Here is a 14619-nt window from a genome sequence, read left to right on the forward strand (position 1 = left end):
GAGATGGATGGCCGACCGTTGAAGGTCAATAGGAAAAGAAGATCGGTAGTCCGTCCGATGTGCGACTCTGGAATGTAGGTCTCAGGTGAGAGTAGACCGGACAATCAAGAATTGCTTTGTGAAGGGAGGCGAGCTGGGTTGATATTGCGACCGCCAGTTCGAAGTTGTTGTGGAACGATGGCAGGGTAGGTGCCTAGAGACGAGGAGTGAAATTGAATCTTATGCGGGTCATATGTCGTACCGAGTCAGTTTCGAAGTGTCCGAGCTCCCGCGTTGACCTGACGACTTGTTGGGGTTGATTATGCGTAAGAGGTGCATAGGCGAGGAGAGATAGAGAGAAGTAGAGGTGAGAGAAGAATGGGAGTGTCACTGTGCGCGTTTACAAGTGTTGTATGCGTGTTATAACTAACTATTGTGATATTGTGATTGTGGTCCTTATTTGGCCGGATTGCTAATGGCGGTGGGCGAGTCCATCAGGAGTGGTATGGGCACGAAACATGACATTTGAATCGAGCCGTGACGGATAAGTCCGATGCCAGATGCCAGGAACGGTTACGAGACTTGCGAGACTGCGAGACTGCGAGACTGCGGAGAGAGGAGTTGGTGGAATTAATACGCGAGACGCTCCCCAGGTTCCGGAGACGGGTTAGTCAACTGAAATAAGACAGGGACCTCCCGGGGTGCTTGGTCTCCTTTGGCGCTTCTCTGGCTTCTGGATGGTGACCCTAGAATTCGTCTTGCCTTTCTCGGAGTTCGAAAGAGGGGACCGAAGATGGAGCGGATGGGGGTGTATGAAGATGTTTAAGGCTAGGTAAAATGCTAGGTAAATGGGCTAGGTGGATGTAGGTAGGCACATACGGAGAAGATCACCTGCATTTATTATGTATTGTATTGTATCATTTAGTAGCGACGGCGGGTTTTTAGTTGCTAGCAGCCACTAAATAGAGGGCGTCTGGGTGTTTACGGAGAAGGTATACCGTAAATGGAACGGCCTAGCCTGCCTGCCCTGCCTGCCCTGCCTGCCTCAGTCCCTGCCCTGAGTCAAAACGACTTGATGTTCCACCACTGATTGGCCCTTGATTCAGCCCCACAAGCTAACCCTATCCTGGAACTGCCTCATATGCCTTGGCACATATATTCTTTTAGGTGCATATGTCGACAACGTGCACTACATTACGAAAATGGCACGTGCAATTGATGGGCTTTTGCGCTTGGCGAAGCTGTGCGACCCTATCGTTTGAGATCCACCTGAATATAGACATGTACCTACATAATGCCTCAAGGTACATATCTGACCTATACGGTACCTATACTTATACCTTACAGGTTTGGACCTTACTTGCGGTTAATACCTAACTCTGCGATGGCGAGATGATAAGTTCTATGCAATAAGCTCTATGCACGCAGAAAAACTCATTGATTGCGATTAGCCTATTAGCTGGTGTGTTGTTCTATACTTAGCTACCTATTGTAATAGGATTACCTAATAGTAGCCTATTGTTGGCAAGTGGCTCCGGAAGGAAAAGACCCCTATACCTTAGTAAGATATGTATACTTAGGTAGGAGGTAGTTACCGACAACTTACAAGTATGTTACAAAGACAATAACTACCACATCTGTATAACCGCCATATGTATTGGGTCAACGTTAGGTAATTATTACATACCTGATCAGATGTCTTCTATATATAAATCAGACAAATATGTTAATCATGTAGTGAGGTAGTATCTCGACACCTCCTGCGCTTCCGGTTGAATAAGATTGGACCAGCGAGTTGAATACCCTATCTCTTGCTATCAAGTCTGACACCTGCAGACTTGCTACTACCTATGTATATAGTATGTGGAACAATTGATGGCTGCAATGGCTGCAATGGCTGAAAAGAACGAAGTGGGTCTATGCAGTACGCTAGAGCTAGGTACCCGCCTTGCTACAACGTTCGTTAATATTGGTTACGGTAAGGTTTACAAGGAGGTACTCTTCCTGTCGAATTAGGCGCTTTAGGTACTTTGATGCTTAGCAACCATATTGTATTGTAACTCGAAATCCATTTCGGTTTTAGTGTTATCTGGCAATTCGACATGGGAAATTTAACAACAATTTTCTACGACAGCCTCATAACATCATCAACAACTTGACGAACCGACGCCCGCATCGCCGTCCCATACTGGCGTTGCTAATTCCGGGACGAATTACTGCGATCTCTATTCTACCTATTGCGAATCTTTATCCCGATAGCAGTACCGTTTATATGCCCTCGATGGCCCGTGCCAATTAGTGATTTCATTCATTCTGTTCATCAACACTCCTTTTCGCTTTACGCCCTGTCCTCGGGCATTCTGCACATCCTGATTGATCTGAGAGATCATATCAATTCACCATGGCGCGCCCTCTGGGGCCAGTCCGCCTGCGGAGGACAAACTACCTCACCTTGTCTATCGGCGCGATCCTCTGTGTTTTCATAATTTACTTCCTCTCCCATACCGGTTCGACTTCACAATCCGCCAATGCGAGCCGATCCGCTACCCGTAAGCCCAGTACGAAGTCGAGTCTCATCTCCGAACGGCCTCCTGTCCGGCGCTTCAACTTAAATAGTGTTACAATTACCCCGGATCCGATTGGAAACCGAGAAGCTGTCCTTATTTTAACTCCAATGGCGCGTTTCTACCAGGAATACTGGGACAATCTGTTGAAATTACAATACCCTCGAGATCTGGTTACACTTGCTTTCATATTACCTAAGAATAAGGAGGGTAATGCGGCGACTACCGCGCTGCAGGCCCAGATCACGAAAACACAAAAAGGTCCCGTTAAGGACCGATTTAGGAGTGTAATTATTGAACGACAGGATTTCGATCCTCCTCTAACATCTCAAGATGAAAGCGAACGACATAAGATGGAGAATCAGAAGGCGAGACGAGCCTCGATGTCTAGGGCACGGAATTCGCTGCTTTTCACAACACTGGGGGCCGATACCTCATGGGTTTTATGGTTAGATTCCGATATCATCGAGACACCACCTACTTTAATACAAGACCTTGCGTCACACGATAAGCCCATCATAGTGCCGAATTGCTTCCAGAGATATATTGATTCGGAAACGGGAAAGCCCAAGGAACGCCCGTACGACTTTAATAGCTGGCAGGATAGTCCGACCGCGCAGGAACTCGCCTCTAAGATGAACCAAGATGAGATCATCCTCGAAGGATACTCTGAAATGGCAACCTACCGAGCCTTGATGGCCTATATGGCGGAGAGGGAGGATGAAAAACACCTGGAAGTACCCTTAGATGGTGTTGGTGGTACCGCATTGCTAGTTAAGGCGGATGTTCACCGTGACGGTGCGATGTTCCCGCCATTCCCATTCTACCATCTGATCGAGACCGAAGGGTTTGCGAAGATGGCGAGGAGGTTAGGCTGGCATGCTACTGGATTACCTAACTATAAAGTAATATCCTTGCCTCGATGGTATCTCGAAATTATAGCTGGCTAACTCTGGATATAGGTTTATCATTACAACGAATAGAAGACGGAACTAAACATACGGCTCGAAACGCTTTTTGTCATAACGAACCTTGTAATCTGCCACGAGTCTCGGATCATTGCATTTTGGAGATGAGGAGTTTAAACGTGCCGAATTGTTTGTTTTGCGACGACGGAGCATGGGTTTATCGAAATACGTCGCGGCCCGTCATCGCTGTGGTCGAGGGATGAGGGGGTTTTTCCTGTAGATATTTATTTGTAGTAGCAGTAACAGGAGCAGTAGCAGCATCATAGGACGGGGAAATCATTGCGCTTTTTTAAAAAACTGTTTCACTAGGCAAAGGCCCATCGGGATTGCACCAATACAAGGGGGGGGACCGGACTCTCGTTCTAGGCGCCTTGAAAATTTGAAGAAATCATACGATGGTTTCTTTTTCATATTCCGTCGAGTTGAAATACCAGTGAATGATATGCTATAATCAAATCAAAATGAAGTAGTAGTTTGATACCGGGTCCATGTATGTTATATCATATGTAAGGAGAGACCCAGGATCCCATATATGCCATCAAACGCCCGCTCGAAAGAAAAACTATTCCTCAATAACCTCCTTCCAGGTAAGTATTCGTAAAGACCGCCTCCACCAGCTGACCTCATCCAAACCACCGTCGAACTCGACCATCCATCGCCCCGATTTGTCGTAACCCTACGTATGCTTCACAATAACTCATTCTACCTCTACCTCCCCTCATACCGCCCTCCCTCATCGCTGCACCAAAACTCCACCAGGCGCTTGGCGCCCATCGCATCGCCGCCGCGTATCAAAGCCGCAACGTCGACGTTCAGAGGGCTGTCGGTCTCGGGACAGCTGAGCAGCATGCGCACGGCGCGCACGCACTCCAGGATGCCGTACGCCGGCGTCCATTTGTCCTTCAGCAGGTCCAGACAGATGTCGCCGCCGCGCAGCGCGATGTTGGCGTGCACAATGGGCGTCCGGAAGGAGATCTTGGGCGGCGCGAGAGGGTACGTGGGGGGGATCGATATGTCGAGGAGCCAGCGGCCCGCTGGGGTGATGTATGTTAGTTGTGTTTTTTATTTTTTTATTTTTTTTTGTTGTATATGAAGATAGATAGGTAGGTATTGGGTAAAAGTATAGGGGTCGAAGGTATGAAAGGAGAAAGAGAGAGAGAGTATGGCGTCGCAACGTACCGTCGTAACCACTACCTACACCCCGTCCATTGATCACGGCCTCCCAGTGCAGCAGCTCCTCGTCGCTCACGGGCCCCAGGCGCTCGATGCCCTCCTCGGTCTGCGACTCGGCCTCCCAGGCAGATAATTCTTTTACCAAGCGCTTAGCCGCGCTGCGCGAAACCGACGCTGAATTAGTCGCCATTCCGTTTTCTGCGTTGCGAACGATGCGATGCGATCTTTGGTTCTATTAAAAAGCGATAATATATAATTCGAGAGCGATAAATAAGATAGTTAGCCTCCAAAAAAGAAGGTTTTTAGAAATGTCTGTTCTGTCCCCAAAGGTGGTTTCGTCTTACACGGAAAAGGTGGTAGGTAGGTAGTTGGCAAGCCAAAGCAAAGGCAAGGTAATAACAGGTACCTAATGTAAAGCTCCGATGGTTTGCTTGTCTCGGCAGGCGGTCGGCGGTGGTTAGGTACCTAACCCAAAGGCGCGCCGTGCCTCGCTAGACAGGGATCTGCTTCTATGTATGTAAGTCTGATTGGATGCCCCGGTCCAGGCCGAGGAGTAGCCTCGGTGGACGCATGGAACCCGTGGAAACGGTGTTACACGGGAGGTAACGTGGATTGTTGCAATTAAACAAGTTTCAAGGTAACAATATTATTAATGTGTTATGTATTGCATCCCGTTGGGAATCACATCAACAAATAATAGGTACCACGCTCACCGGCATGAACCCTCTTGGCTTTTGTCGTGGGATACTGTGATTAGCTTTTTTGGAATCTTTAACTGGTAGTACGGATCCGTACTTGTAACTAATCTTGTTCCTACATGGTATTGTTTACATAGTATATTCTTGATGTTTATACATACATGCTCTTATGCCTCCCAATTAGATTGATTTCCGTATGCATAATGATTATACTATTTTACAAAGTACATACCTATATATAATATAGTCTCATGAATAAAAGGCTTAATATATCTTCATAATGCTGGTATTTGACAAATGTTTGATTCTTCATCTAACTACTAAAAAAGTATATAATAGTCACTACAAGGAAAATGTCCGAAGCGGAACGTCATTGCATATCACTTCAGCAATACGATCGTGGCTCTGGCATCGAACCTGTGCTTAGTAGTGTATGTTCACTATTATTGTGTGTATGTGTACAAACCCGGGGTGCTCGACGAGTCCACAGTGAGCAACTACTTACAGGTCATGTAGCAACAGACTTATGAAGTTTTTATGGAACATGGTCCCGAGATATTCCTCCCCACCCCCATTCATATCCGCGAGCGCTATGTCCAGAGAAATCGGAGCCCCCAAATCCCCCGGCGGCACTCTTTTTTTTCTGCAAGCCTAACCGGCTACTTGGTTTCCTCCCCCTCCTGAAGCAATGAAAATAGACTAGGTGAATGTCTTAAAAAACGGAGCCGTGGTCATGAAATGGCTTAAAGGTGCCGTCATGCGTTCATAAAATAAAATAAAAGAAAAATAAACGATTGCGAGACTAATCCCTGATATTTCAGGTCTTCTCGTATGCGTACAAAACAATGCATGCTTTGCAAATAAGGTCGTGAATAAGATTGTCTCAAGTACCATCGACGATCCTCTCCGTGAAAAACTCTGTTTCGTGCAGGTAATGAGAAATGCGTGAGAATACATAAACTTCATCGGATCCGTCAGCGGTAAACTGCCGCGGAAACCAATATGATGGTCGTCCCCCATCTACCCGAAAGCATTGAGCCTGAGTATGAACGCCTGTGGCAGAAGCATTGAAGATATCTCTAAGGCTTAGCCGATCCCTTCGGCTTCCAGAATTGCATTATGCGACTAAGACGTTTTGATTTGTTCTTGGGCTTGCCTTCCGGATCCGAGTCAAGAGGGACCTCCATGCTCAGCTTGCTCCGTTCTCCGTGGGCGCTACTAATGAGCCGGCTGAGACTGACCAAACTGGATCTTCGGCGGCCGAATGCTGCGGCGCTAAACGAAGCAGGCCGTTGATCATGGAAGGGCATATTCCTAGGCTGAACGCCCGGCGTGAAAGTGCTATCCCGTGTCATAGTCGAATTACTACTCGTTAGAGACGGAACATCAACAGATATTCGGACCAACTCTGGTCCAGGTTCGCCCATCAATAGTGAGTGGTAGGTGTTCTCATCAGCGATCGAAGATGGGGCAGTTGAGATTCGTTGAGCGTCATAAGACATTGGCGAACGAGGGGATGGAAAAGAGGATGAATAGCTCAGCGAATATGGGGTAGCTGGCATAGTCGAAGAAGCAGGGAACGCTCCATTGCTTACATCCATCGGATCGATATCTGTGTTTAGAATCTGGCGGGGAGATGGGGCTTCTGAATCAGGGGTGCCCGGGGCGCCCATGAAATGGGTGGCACGTCTAGGCGTACTGTAGTTGGGTTCTTCTAGAATAATTTCTTCGCAAAGGTTTTCGGTCCTCATCCTAGATACTGGTCGTTGTATGTCCAAGCTTGACCCGCTGCCTTTACGTGCCACCAAGGTAGGCGTTGGTACGACATCCTTTGGACTAGCTTTACCATGATCACGTTCTTGCGTAGGCGTCGAAACTGCGTCGTCCTCAGTACTTGACGTCGACTCACTTTCATCAGCTGAAGCATCTTGGGCGTCCGTGGAAGATTCTTCAGATGGGGTTCTTGCGCTCGTATCCTCCCCTTCTTCCTCTTCGTCTTCTTCAAACACATCGGCCATAGTCGAAGAACTGCCGAAGCGGTGAATGCCAAATCGTACGGCTTCGAAGGGAGGCATCTCAGGAGCACTCTCAGCACGGCGGTGATAATGCATCCCTGGTCCGCTGAAACCCCTTAAGCCAGCAGCACTGTGCAGCTGGCGCTTTGGTGGGGCGCCGGTCTTTTGCGCCTCATCCCATTGGGGATCACGAGAGGAAGGTGTATTAAACGGGCCAAGAGCCGCGTCAAGATCGATCATAGGATAAGATATATCATCTTCAGATGTTCGACCCAGCTCTGCTGTATTTGGATCGGGCTCGGGCTCAGTCACCAAGACCACCGGTGCAATAGGTGCTTCGGGTACTTCCATAAGATAATCACCGAAATCTTCGATAACCGGTTCTTGATATACTGGTGGCGTGGCCGAACGACGGCGCACTGACTTTGATTTACGAGTTTTCGATTTCCTTGTTAAAATAGAGCCAGCCCACGACCTAACCCTTTTCTGCTTCTTCTTTCTTATCGAACCCTTCCTACTTTCTGGACGAGACAATTCGTCTCCGGTTGACACCCATTCGGATTCCGGTGATAGATTAGCGGGCTCAGGTCGCTTCTCCACTGCTTTAGATAAACCTAAGCTAAGTGATGTCGATTTCGTGGGTGAATTAGTTGCCGCGAAAGGTTCGAGTCCGAAAAAAGACCATCTCCTAGGGGTTTTTGAAGGGCTCGTATTTGTAGGCGACCCTGAGCTACGTTTGGGGATTTCCGTTAGCAAGGGAATCGAATTGCGCCTACGTGATAAAGAATCTCCAGTGAGTACGATAAGACTCGGGGAACGCTCTAAAACAGCGCCTGCGGTGCTAGGGCGCGAATCATTCTTCGCACGAGAACCAGGTGACCCGAGCACACTAGAAGTATCACGGTCCGTAGATGCTAAATTCGTCGAAACGATGGATGACATGCTCCCTGAAACTCGGTGGCCAGGACGAACTGTCACCGTGCTTGATGTGTCGGTTGAAACCAACGACAGAGGGCGGGGAATGAATTCAAGCGTATCGGAGAACCCAACTCGCGCGCGTGCGGCGGCCCTTGGCGATGGAGGGGACTCCTGCGTAGGCTGAACAAATACTTCCTGAATTTCTTCCGCGCTTGCCTGTTGGGAAACAATCTCGGGTTTGGGAGGTTCGGTCTTTGGCTCGGGAAAATTGCGAAACTTCTCGTCAGAATCAGCCGGGCTAGCGGGCGCACTACTGCCCCTCGAAACCGGGTTATTTGGCTTAAGTATCATAGTCAGATCGTGACTAGAGATGGCGGCGGAACGACGGTGTGCATGTCCTCTTCTTGGCGGAACATCTGCGGGCGAGAGCTTGGGGGACGTATTGCCAACATCAGATCTAGTTGGGCTCGTACTCATTACAGTAATAGACCCTCCTCCTTTGAGTTTACCGCCTACGAACTCACTCCCACCTCGTCGATGGCCACCACGGTTGGGGTGCATCATAGGCGACGGAGGAGAAATTGGAGGACTGAGGAGAGACTCATCGGGCCCGAGAGTCGCACCTGGATTGAATGCGAAATCCGGTAGAGCTGGAGATCTGGATCGCTGACTGCTGGGATTCGGACTAGGATCGGCGCCCGGGTTGAAACTAAAGTCGGGCAAACCCGGCGATCTGGAGGGAGAATCTCCCATTCCGCCAGCAAAGCCAAATTCTATCGCAGACTGAGGTCGTCGTCCCGTTGCCCGAGAGAAAGATGAAGGCGCCGAAAATGGTGACGAGCGAGCTGGAAAAACGAAGGGCGGGTTCGGCGGAGGTAGGTTCATGAACGAAGAAGGTTGGGGACCGGGAACGGCTGATTGGGTCATGGTCTCATCTTGATGTGTCGAGATACGGAGTTGTCGCGATGGGACATCGTTCACCCCGCTCAATGTAGCCGTCTCGGTCGGGAGACTAGCAGCAATTACGGTGGCCATTATTCCTTCAAGCCTCCCCGGCGCAGAGAGCGGGGAAAAAACTTAGATATAGAGAGATATCATAGAGTATCTTTCGAGTATAGTGTAAGAGTGAGGGCGTAGAAATCGAAAAGGCTAATTGGACATGACAATTTGACGGTGCGCGACGGTGGTGCTTGAGGCGCCTGAGATAAGGAAAGGTCAGTTTCCCGCTCAATTGTGAAAAGCCCAGATGACTACCCAGGTAGCTTTCTGGACGCTTAGTACAAAGTTATGAAGTCGTACCTCGTCGTCGGGTGAGGCGGAATGTTTTGCTGGCGGTCGGTGAGCGTAATTGTCGTCCGGCTTCCCTCGTAATGGATTGGTTACAAAAACAACCAAAATAAAGATAGACGTAGGATAATGGAATTGAAGAGGGGATTGGTTAAAGGAGCGGACGGCCAAGACCAGAGCAAATCTTAGAAACACAAGATCTGCTTCTGGAATTGAACCAGCAGGTGTGGTGGTGGTGGTGGTTGAGGTAAGGTGGGAGGAGTGAATGAAGGATTGAGGAGATAATCGTAGGTGTGTAGACGACTCCAGAAAGATGGAAGTGTGCAAGTCGAAAAAAGTCCACTGTTAGGCTATTGGGTTGTGTCCCTTCTGGACCGTGCGGCCGCCCTACTAACTTAAACGCTTGTACTGTATGTATCTACCAGGTAATAAGAGGTACCCTAATAAGGATCTCAAGCTTGCAAGGACTAGGGTAGAAGGAACTTACCTAGGTAGCACCCAGGTAGGTACAAATTAGCAAGTACCAGAATGGCTGTTACCTGCTGCCGACAATAGGCAGGTACCGTACCTAATAACATTTAATCAACAATTAAAAATGCGCTCGAAATGATGCTAATCCAGAGGAATGATTATTATTTCATGCTTGATCACCTATGCCATGGTTATATTTTATTGTGGCGTAAGTTAAGCAGTTTTAATTCATTATACAACCAATGCTAACTAATTCAATCTTGCATTGGGGTGAATATTTCAAGATTGTCAACATTGGAATCAAGAACTCATTTCAAGCCAATTTCAAGTCACCCTAGGTCCTGAATCAAAATGGTTACTATCGAAACTACGAAGATATTCACCAAAGTACAGCGCTAGTCAGAAATGCACGGAGTGTACATGATCTGCAGTCACACCGAGGGGATACCTCTCCGTGAGGGTCCCTGCAGGAGGCTGCGCCTACGTGGACTACGTAGGTACGTATCACTACCGTTGTCAGATAAACCTCGTAATAGGGTGGATGCTCCGTTCATAAGTAAAACTTGTACCTGAATGTTAGCGTTGAATGCCGTCTTTGAGTGGCCCATGACTTCATGATCGCGACTTACTCAGGCTACTCCACCGTTTGAGGGTTCGATTGAGGCTCGTGCGAGGTATGACGGAGATACAAACCTTGGAAAATTACAAGTCAAAAAAGTACAAAATAAAAATTAAAAAATTGTGTAGGTAGACTGGTAGAGTAGAGATAGTGTACATATATAGATTGTAAGTCCCATCAAAACAGTACAGTATGCGCCGCCGCCAACAAGTGTTCCCACATTGAGAACGACACAAGTGCATGCCGAATTATTGCGATGCGCAGTTCATAGAATGGAGCGCTGGCCTCCCTGACGGCCCAGCAGAACATCGCGAATAACGAAAGTGGCTTAATTATTCTCCGTAACCTTTAATACAATTAGACATGCAGAAACAAGCCATCCCTGATAAAAGGGTGCGCTCGAAAACCCAAATACTTTTTGAAAGTTGAAACCCCCTAAAAATCTTCAACAGAATGCAGCCGAAAGCTGGAAGTTGACAGGTTGGCAGGTTGGCAAGCAAGCAAGCAAGCCGACAGACAAGCCAGCAAGCAGGCAGAGAGGCAACTTGAACCCGGTCATCTTGTTTGGAAACCTTGCATCTAGGTAATTATGCATCTACGTGTACAGTACATAACGCAAACCCGCGTACAGGCGTAATTGAGAAAACCGCTTTCCTATTTTGGATGGCTTGCCTTTAGTCCTCGGCGTTCCCCTGCAGCACCCTATCCCTTCTTGGTTAACGACCCCCCGCGCTTCCTACCTTCGGTTGCTTCGTTGCATTTGCGGCTGGAGGGGCTTTCAGAATTAGGTTAATCAATCCTACGCGAAAGGATCAGGTCCAGTACAATTCATCATTGCTGTCCCGTGTTCCGTGCATACATATAAATACGGCGGTGTTGCTCACAGGAAGGCATTGCATATACGGGTTGATGAGTATTTGTTTATCTTCATATTAGGTAAGGTAGCACCAAATCTGGTTGCATTTCTAGACTTCATCTTACCAAGCCAAGCACAAAACGAGCGCAACAAGAACTAGAACAGATAATCAAAATGAGCCAAGCCAACAAGACTTTTACCTATCCCACGCAAAGTTGGCCGCTTTTTAGCGTAAAGTAGGCAGCCGGGCTAGCCGTGGCCGCGATTCGCATACCACCTTCAGCACTCACATAGGTAGTGTATGGACCTATATACATGTGTGCGTATGTACACCTTACAACATACAACATTACACACTGCAAGCCCGTAAGCAGCCGTCGCATTAGCCTCCACGGTTCGTAGCCAACCAAGGCTGTGGAATTCGACGCGCTCGGATAACTTTGCATGAGTCTGTGGGTATTTCGCCGGATAAAGAATAGTTGATCTTACTGCCAGCTTGCATCTCATTGTTTATCTCATTGCGATGGTTCTTTAGTAGGTAAAGTGGTTAATCGCTTCGTAGCAGACACGCTAAAGATTGCTAAAAACCAAGACCCGTCACTAGTAAGGTATAGAATCAAGCTGAATAACGGGTTGGAAGCAATGATCGGCCACCAATGATCCTTCATCTCCGATTCAAAATCGTATCCAAGAATATCGCAACTAATTCAAACAATCTCACGCCTAATCCCTCTAACGGCAAAACTCAGGAAATAAATGACAAAACTTTTAGCATGATTGGCGGCTATGGCCCAAGCCTCACTCCTAACGAATTTCTGAATACGGACACGGAGAACGGGATAGCGATGGGCAAACCGGGATATGCCCTTGCCTGATGGGGGTCAAGTGATAACTTGATGAGAGGCTTGACAAGCCAGCTGGCCAGGCACTCCAAATACTCCAGTCTCCGGATGGATTTCGGTACTGAATCCTCTGTGGAGAGACCCCTGTCGTATGATATCGAATCCTTGGGGGTCAAGCTGGAGCTATACCAGAATCGTCTTATTAGGATGATATTATCCGAACTTCTCTATGCACATAAATAGCAACAGGCAACGTTGAAACGGGTGGTATTATTGCATCTAAGATCTCGTCCAGGTACAAAAAATATTAAATACACAAATGCGCTATCAGGCAAGGCTTACCTCGATCTCTCAATACACTAGACAACGGCAAACAATTGGATCTTACCTATAATAAGACTTAAGTACCTCATGTACGTAGCACACAAGCTAGAACATCACGGAATGAAAGACAAGAAAATTACCCGACTCGAGAAGGCGTGGAAGCTAATCTCGTTTCACTAATGTAGGTACATTAGCCAACCAGACTTTGAGTTCAGCTAGGACAACAGACTAATCTGCACGGCACATATCGTGCATCTGATTGGACCCAGAGCCCTGGAACGATGTCGGTCGGGGCTTCACCTTTCGCCGCTGGAAGATAATTGATCCAGCACCGTACATTCTTGTTTTCTGGCCAATCTCATCTCTCCAGATTTCTTAGGAGATCCACTCTACCTATGGGACCCCAGTTATCTCGACTTTTTTCAATCGCAAGCATGATTTGATTGATATGCCTCTTGGCGATAAGATCCATACATTGCGCGCAGCTTAGTGAAAACGCTTTCAGAGGCAACCGATATTACACTTGTAGAAGCAAGTGGTAGTTATCTTCTAGCACTCGCAATTGCTCTACTGAGACTCTTGCGCCGTTATGTCGACTAGCATTACTGAACCCGAACAGAAGCAAGAGCCTCAGGGCTTGCGCAAGAACGGTGAGGACCGCAACAGTATTCATGGTTGTTATAAAGCTTATAAGTAATTTGTAGGCAAACAATGGCATCCGCCGCGAAAAGCATTCCGCCCTGGCTCCGGCTTGACTTCGTATGAGCAACGGACGAAATTACGCACGGCGGCGGCTGCGACGAAGGCAAGGGAAAAGGAGATGAAAGAAGAAAAGGAGGCAGAAAGAAAGGTAAAACCGACACTATCTGTATGAAGATGAGACCAGTGGGGGCATGGCTGACACTAGGACTAGCAACGGGTTCAAGCTATCAAGGAGAAACGCGCAGCGAAAGAGGAGAAAGAGAGATATGAAAAGATGGCAGAAAAGATGCACAAAAAACGAGTCGAGCGTCTAAAGAGAAAGGAAAAGCGCAATAAGCTCCTTAATTCATGAGCCGTCCAAATATCCTAGAGAACCACGTCTACGATTATTTTCATACATATTAAGGAGTGGTGGACACGCGCGGCGAGTCGACTCAATAGTAACAGCAAAAGCAACCTGTGGGATTAAATTCTCTTTTCCGTCGATGGATTCTGAGAGATTTATGGACACGAAGATAATCAAGAATCGGATCCAGGTTGGCTTATTATCCAAGATTGGGAAAAGGCACATGGTATCCAACATGCGGAAGTCCCCAATGGGTATTGCTTCAAAGCCGGTAGTGACAATTTGAGATCGGCAAGGCAGACAGGGAGCAGGTTGAACTGTGCGCAACGAGATAGCATCCAACTCTGCGACGGTCGACATAGCTATGTAGTAACATAGCATCACATCCACATCCACATCACCTAACCTATAAGTTACAATCTTCAATTTAACATTCCAAGCCCTTATACTCATGCATCGTTATGCTAGGACCAACATGCTATACGATAGGCGTTTACATTTTAGCCATGTGAGCTTACTACACTTTATACATGTAGATAAGTGTTTCGACTGCATACTTATATGATAGGCGTTTCTTTAAATATCTTTAAATATTGTGGTGGTAAGATATGTAAGATATATATATAAGGTAGATATTATACCGGTAAAATATAGTTTTAAAATATGATATTTTTAAGGGGGAATGATTTTTATATAAGGAATTATTATTAATATAAAAATTATTTTTTTTTATAAAATATTATATTGGTTAATTTATATGGGAAATATAATATAAAAAATAATTTTAAATTTAATAATTATTATTATATTAAAAATTATTTTATATTTATATAATTTATTATAAATTATTATTTATA

The 14619-nt window shown here is 46.9% G+C and overlaps 4 protein-coding genes across 4 annotated transcripts; 2 read left to right on the forward strand and 2 right to left on the reverse strand.

The window, feature by feature from the left end:
* The first annotated feature begins 2077 nt into the window (after positions 1-2077).
* Positions 2078-3924, forward strand: F5Y00DRAFT_243217 (glycosyltransferase family 62 protein). The gene is made up of 2 exons (XM_048008638.1): positions 2078-3448; positions 3506-3924. The coding sequence occupies exons 1-2, from the start codon at positions 2381-2383 to the stop codon at positions 3524-3526; spliced, it is 1089 nt and encodes a 362-aa protein (XP_047862773.1). The 5' UTR covers positions 2078-2380; the 3' UTR covers positions 3527-3924.
* On the reverse strand, positions 3925-5243 carry F5Y00DRAFT_243218 (ubiquitin-conjugating enzyme/RWD-like protein). Its single transcript, XM_048008639.1, has 2 exons — positions 4691-5243; positions 3925-4545 (listed from the first exon to the last, which is right to left on the reverse strand). Exons 1-2 carry the CDS (start codon positions 4872-4874, stop codon positions 4220-4222), a joined length of 510 nt encoding a protein of 169 aa, XP_047862774.1. The 5' UTR covers positions 4875-5243; the 3' UTR covers positions 3925-4219.
* A 1218-nt stretch (positions 5244-6461) lies between these two features.
* Positions 6462-9200, reverse strand: F5Y00DRAFT_254429 (uncharacterized protein; the record flags this gene model as incomplete). The annotated part of the gene is made up of 1 exon (XM_048010165.1): positions 6462-9200. The coding sequence occupies one exon, from the start codon at positions 9198-9200 to the stop codon at positions 6462-6464; it is 2739 nt and encodes a 912-aa protein (XP_047862775.1).
* Positions 9201-13102: 3902 nt separating this feature from the next.
* F5Y00DRAFT_243223 (uncharacterized protein) lies at positions 13103-14443 on the forward strand. Its single transcript, XM_048008640.1, has 3 exons — positions 13103-13364; positions 13419-13564; positions 13628-14443. Exons 1-3 carry the CDS (start codon positions 13304-13306, stop codon positions 13766-13768), a joined length of 348 nt encoding a protein of 115 aa, XP_047862776.1. The 5' UTR covers positions 13103-13303; the 3' UTR covers positions 13769-14443.
* Positions 14444-14619: the final 176 nt, after the last annotated feature.

The sequence above is a fragment of the Daldinia vernicosa genome (genome assembly GCF_022497035.1).
Source record: "Daldinia vernicosa strain CBS 139.73 unplaced genomic scaffold F5Y00scaffold_40, whole genome shotgun sequence".
Classification (NCBI taxonomy): domain Eukaryota; kingdom Fungi; phylum Ascomycota; class Sordariomycetes; order Xylariales; family Hypoxylaceae; genus Daldinia; species Daldinia vernicosa.

Bases quoted from the DNA above. Each gene is read 5' to 3' on its own strand.
- F5Y00DRAFT_243217 (XM_048008638.1), top strand. From the start codon at position 2,381: ATGGCGCGCCCTCTGGGGCCAGTCCGCCTGCGGAGGACAAACTACCTC. The intron at 3,449-3,505 runs GTAATATCCTTG...CTCTGGATATAG, and splicing joins CTGGATTACCTAACTATAAA to GTTTATCATTACAACGAATA.
- F5Y00DRAFT_243218 (XM_048008639.1), bottom strand. From the start codon at position 4,874: ATGGCGACTAATTCAGCGTCGGTTTCGCGCAGCGCGGCTAAGCGCTTG. The intron at 4,546-4,690 runs GTACGTTGCGAC...ACATCACCCCAG, and splicing joins TGTAGGTAGTGGTTACGACG to CGGGCCGCTGGCTCCTCGAC.
- F5Y00DRAFT_243223 (XM_048008640.1), top strand. From the start codon at position 13,304: ATGTCGACTAGCATTACTGAACCCGAACAGAAGCAAGAGCCTCAGGGC. The intron at 13,365-13,418 runs GTGAGGACCGCA...AGTAATTTGTAG, and splicing joins TCAGGGCTTGCGCAAGAACG to GCAAACAATGGCATCCGCCG. The intron at 13,565-13,627 runs GTAAAACCGACA...CACTAGGACTAG, and splicing joins AAAAGGAGGCAGAAAGAAAG to CAACGGGTTCAAGCTATCAA.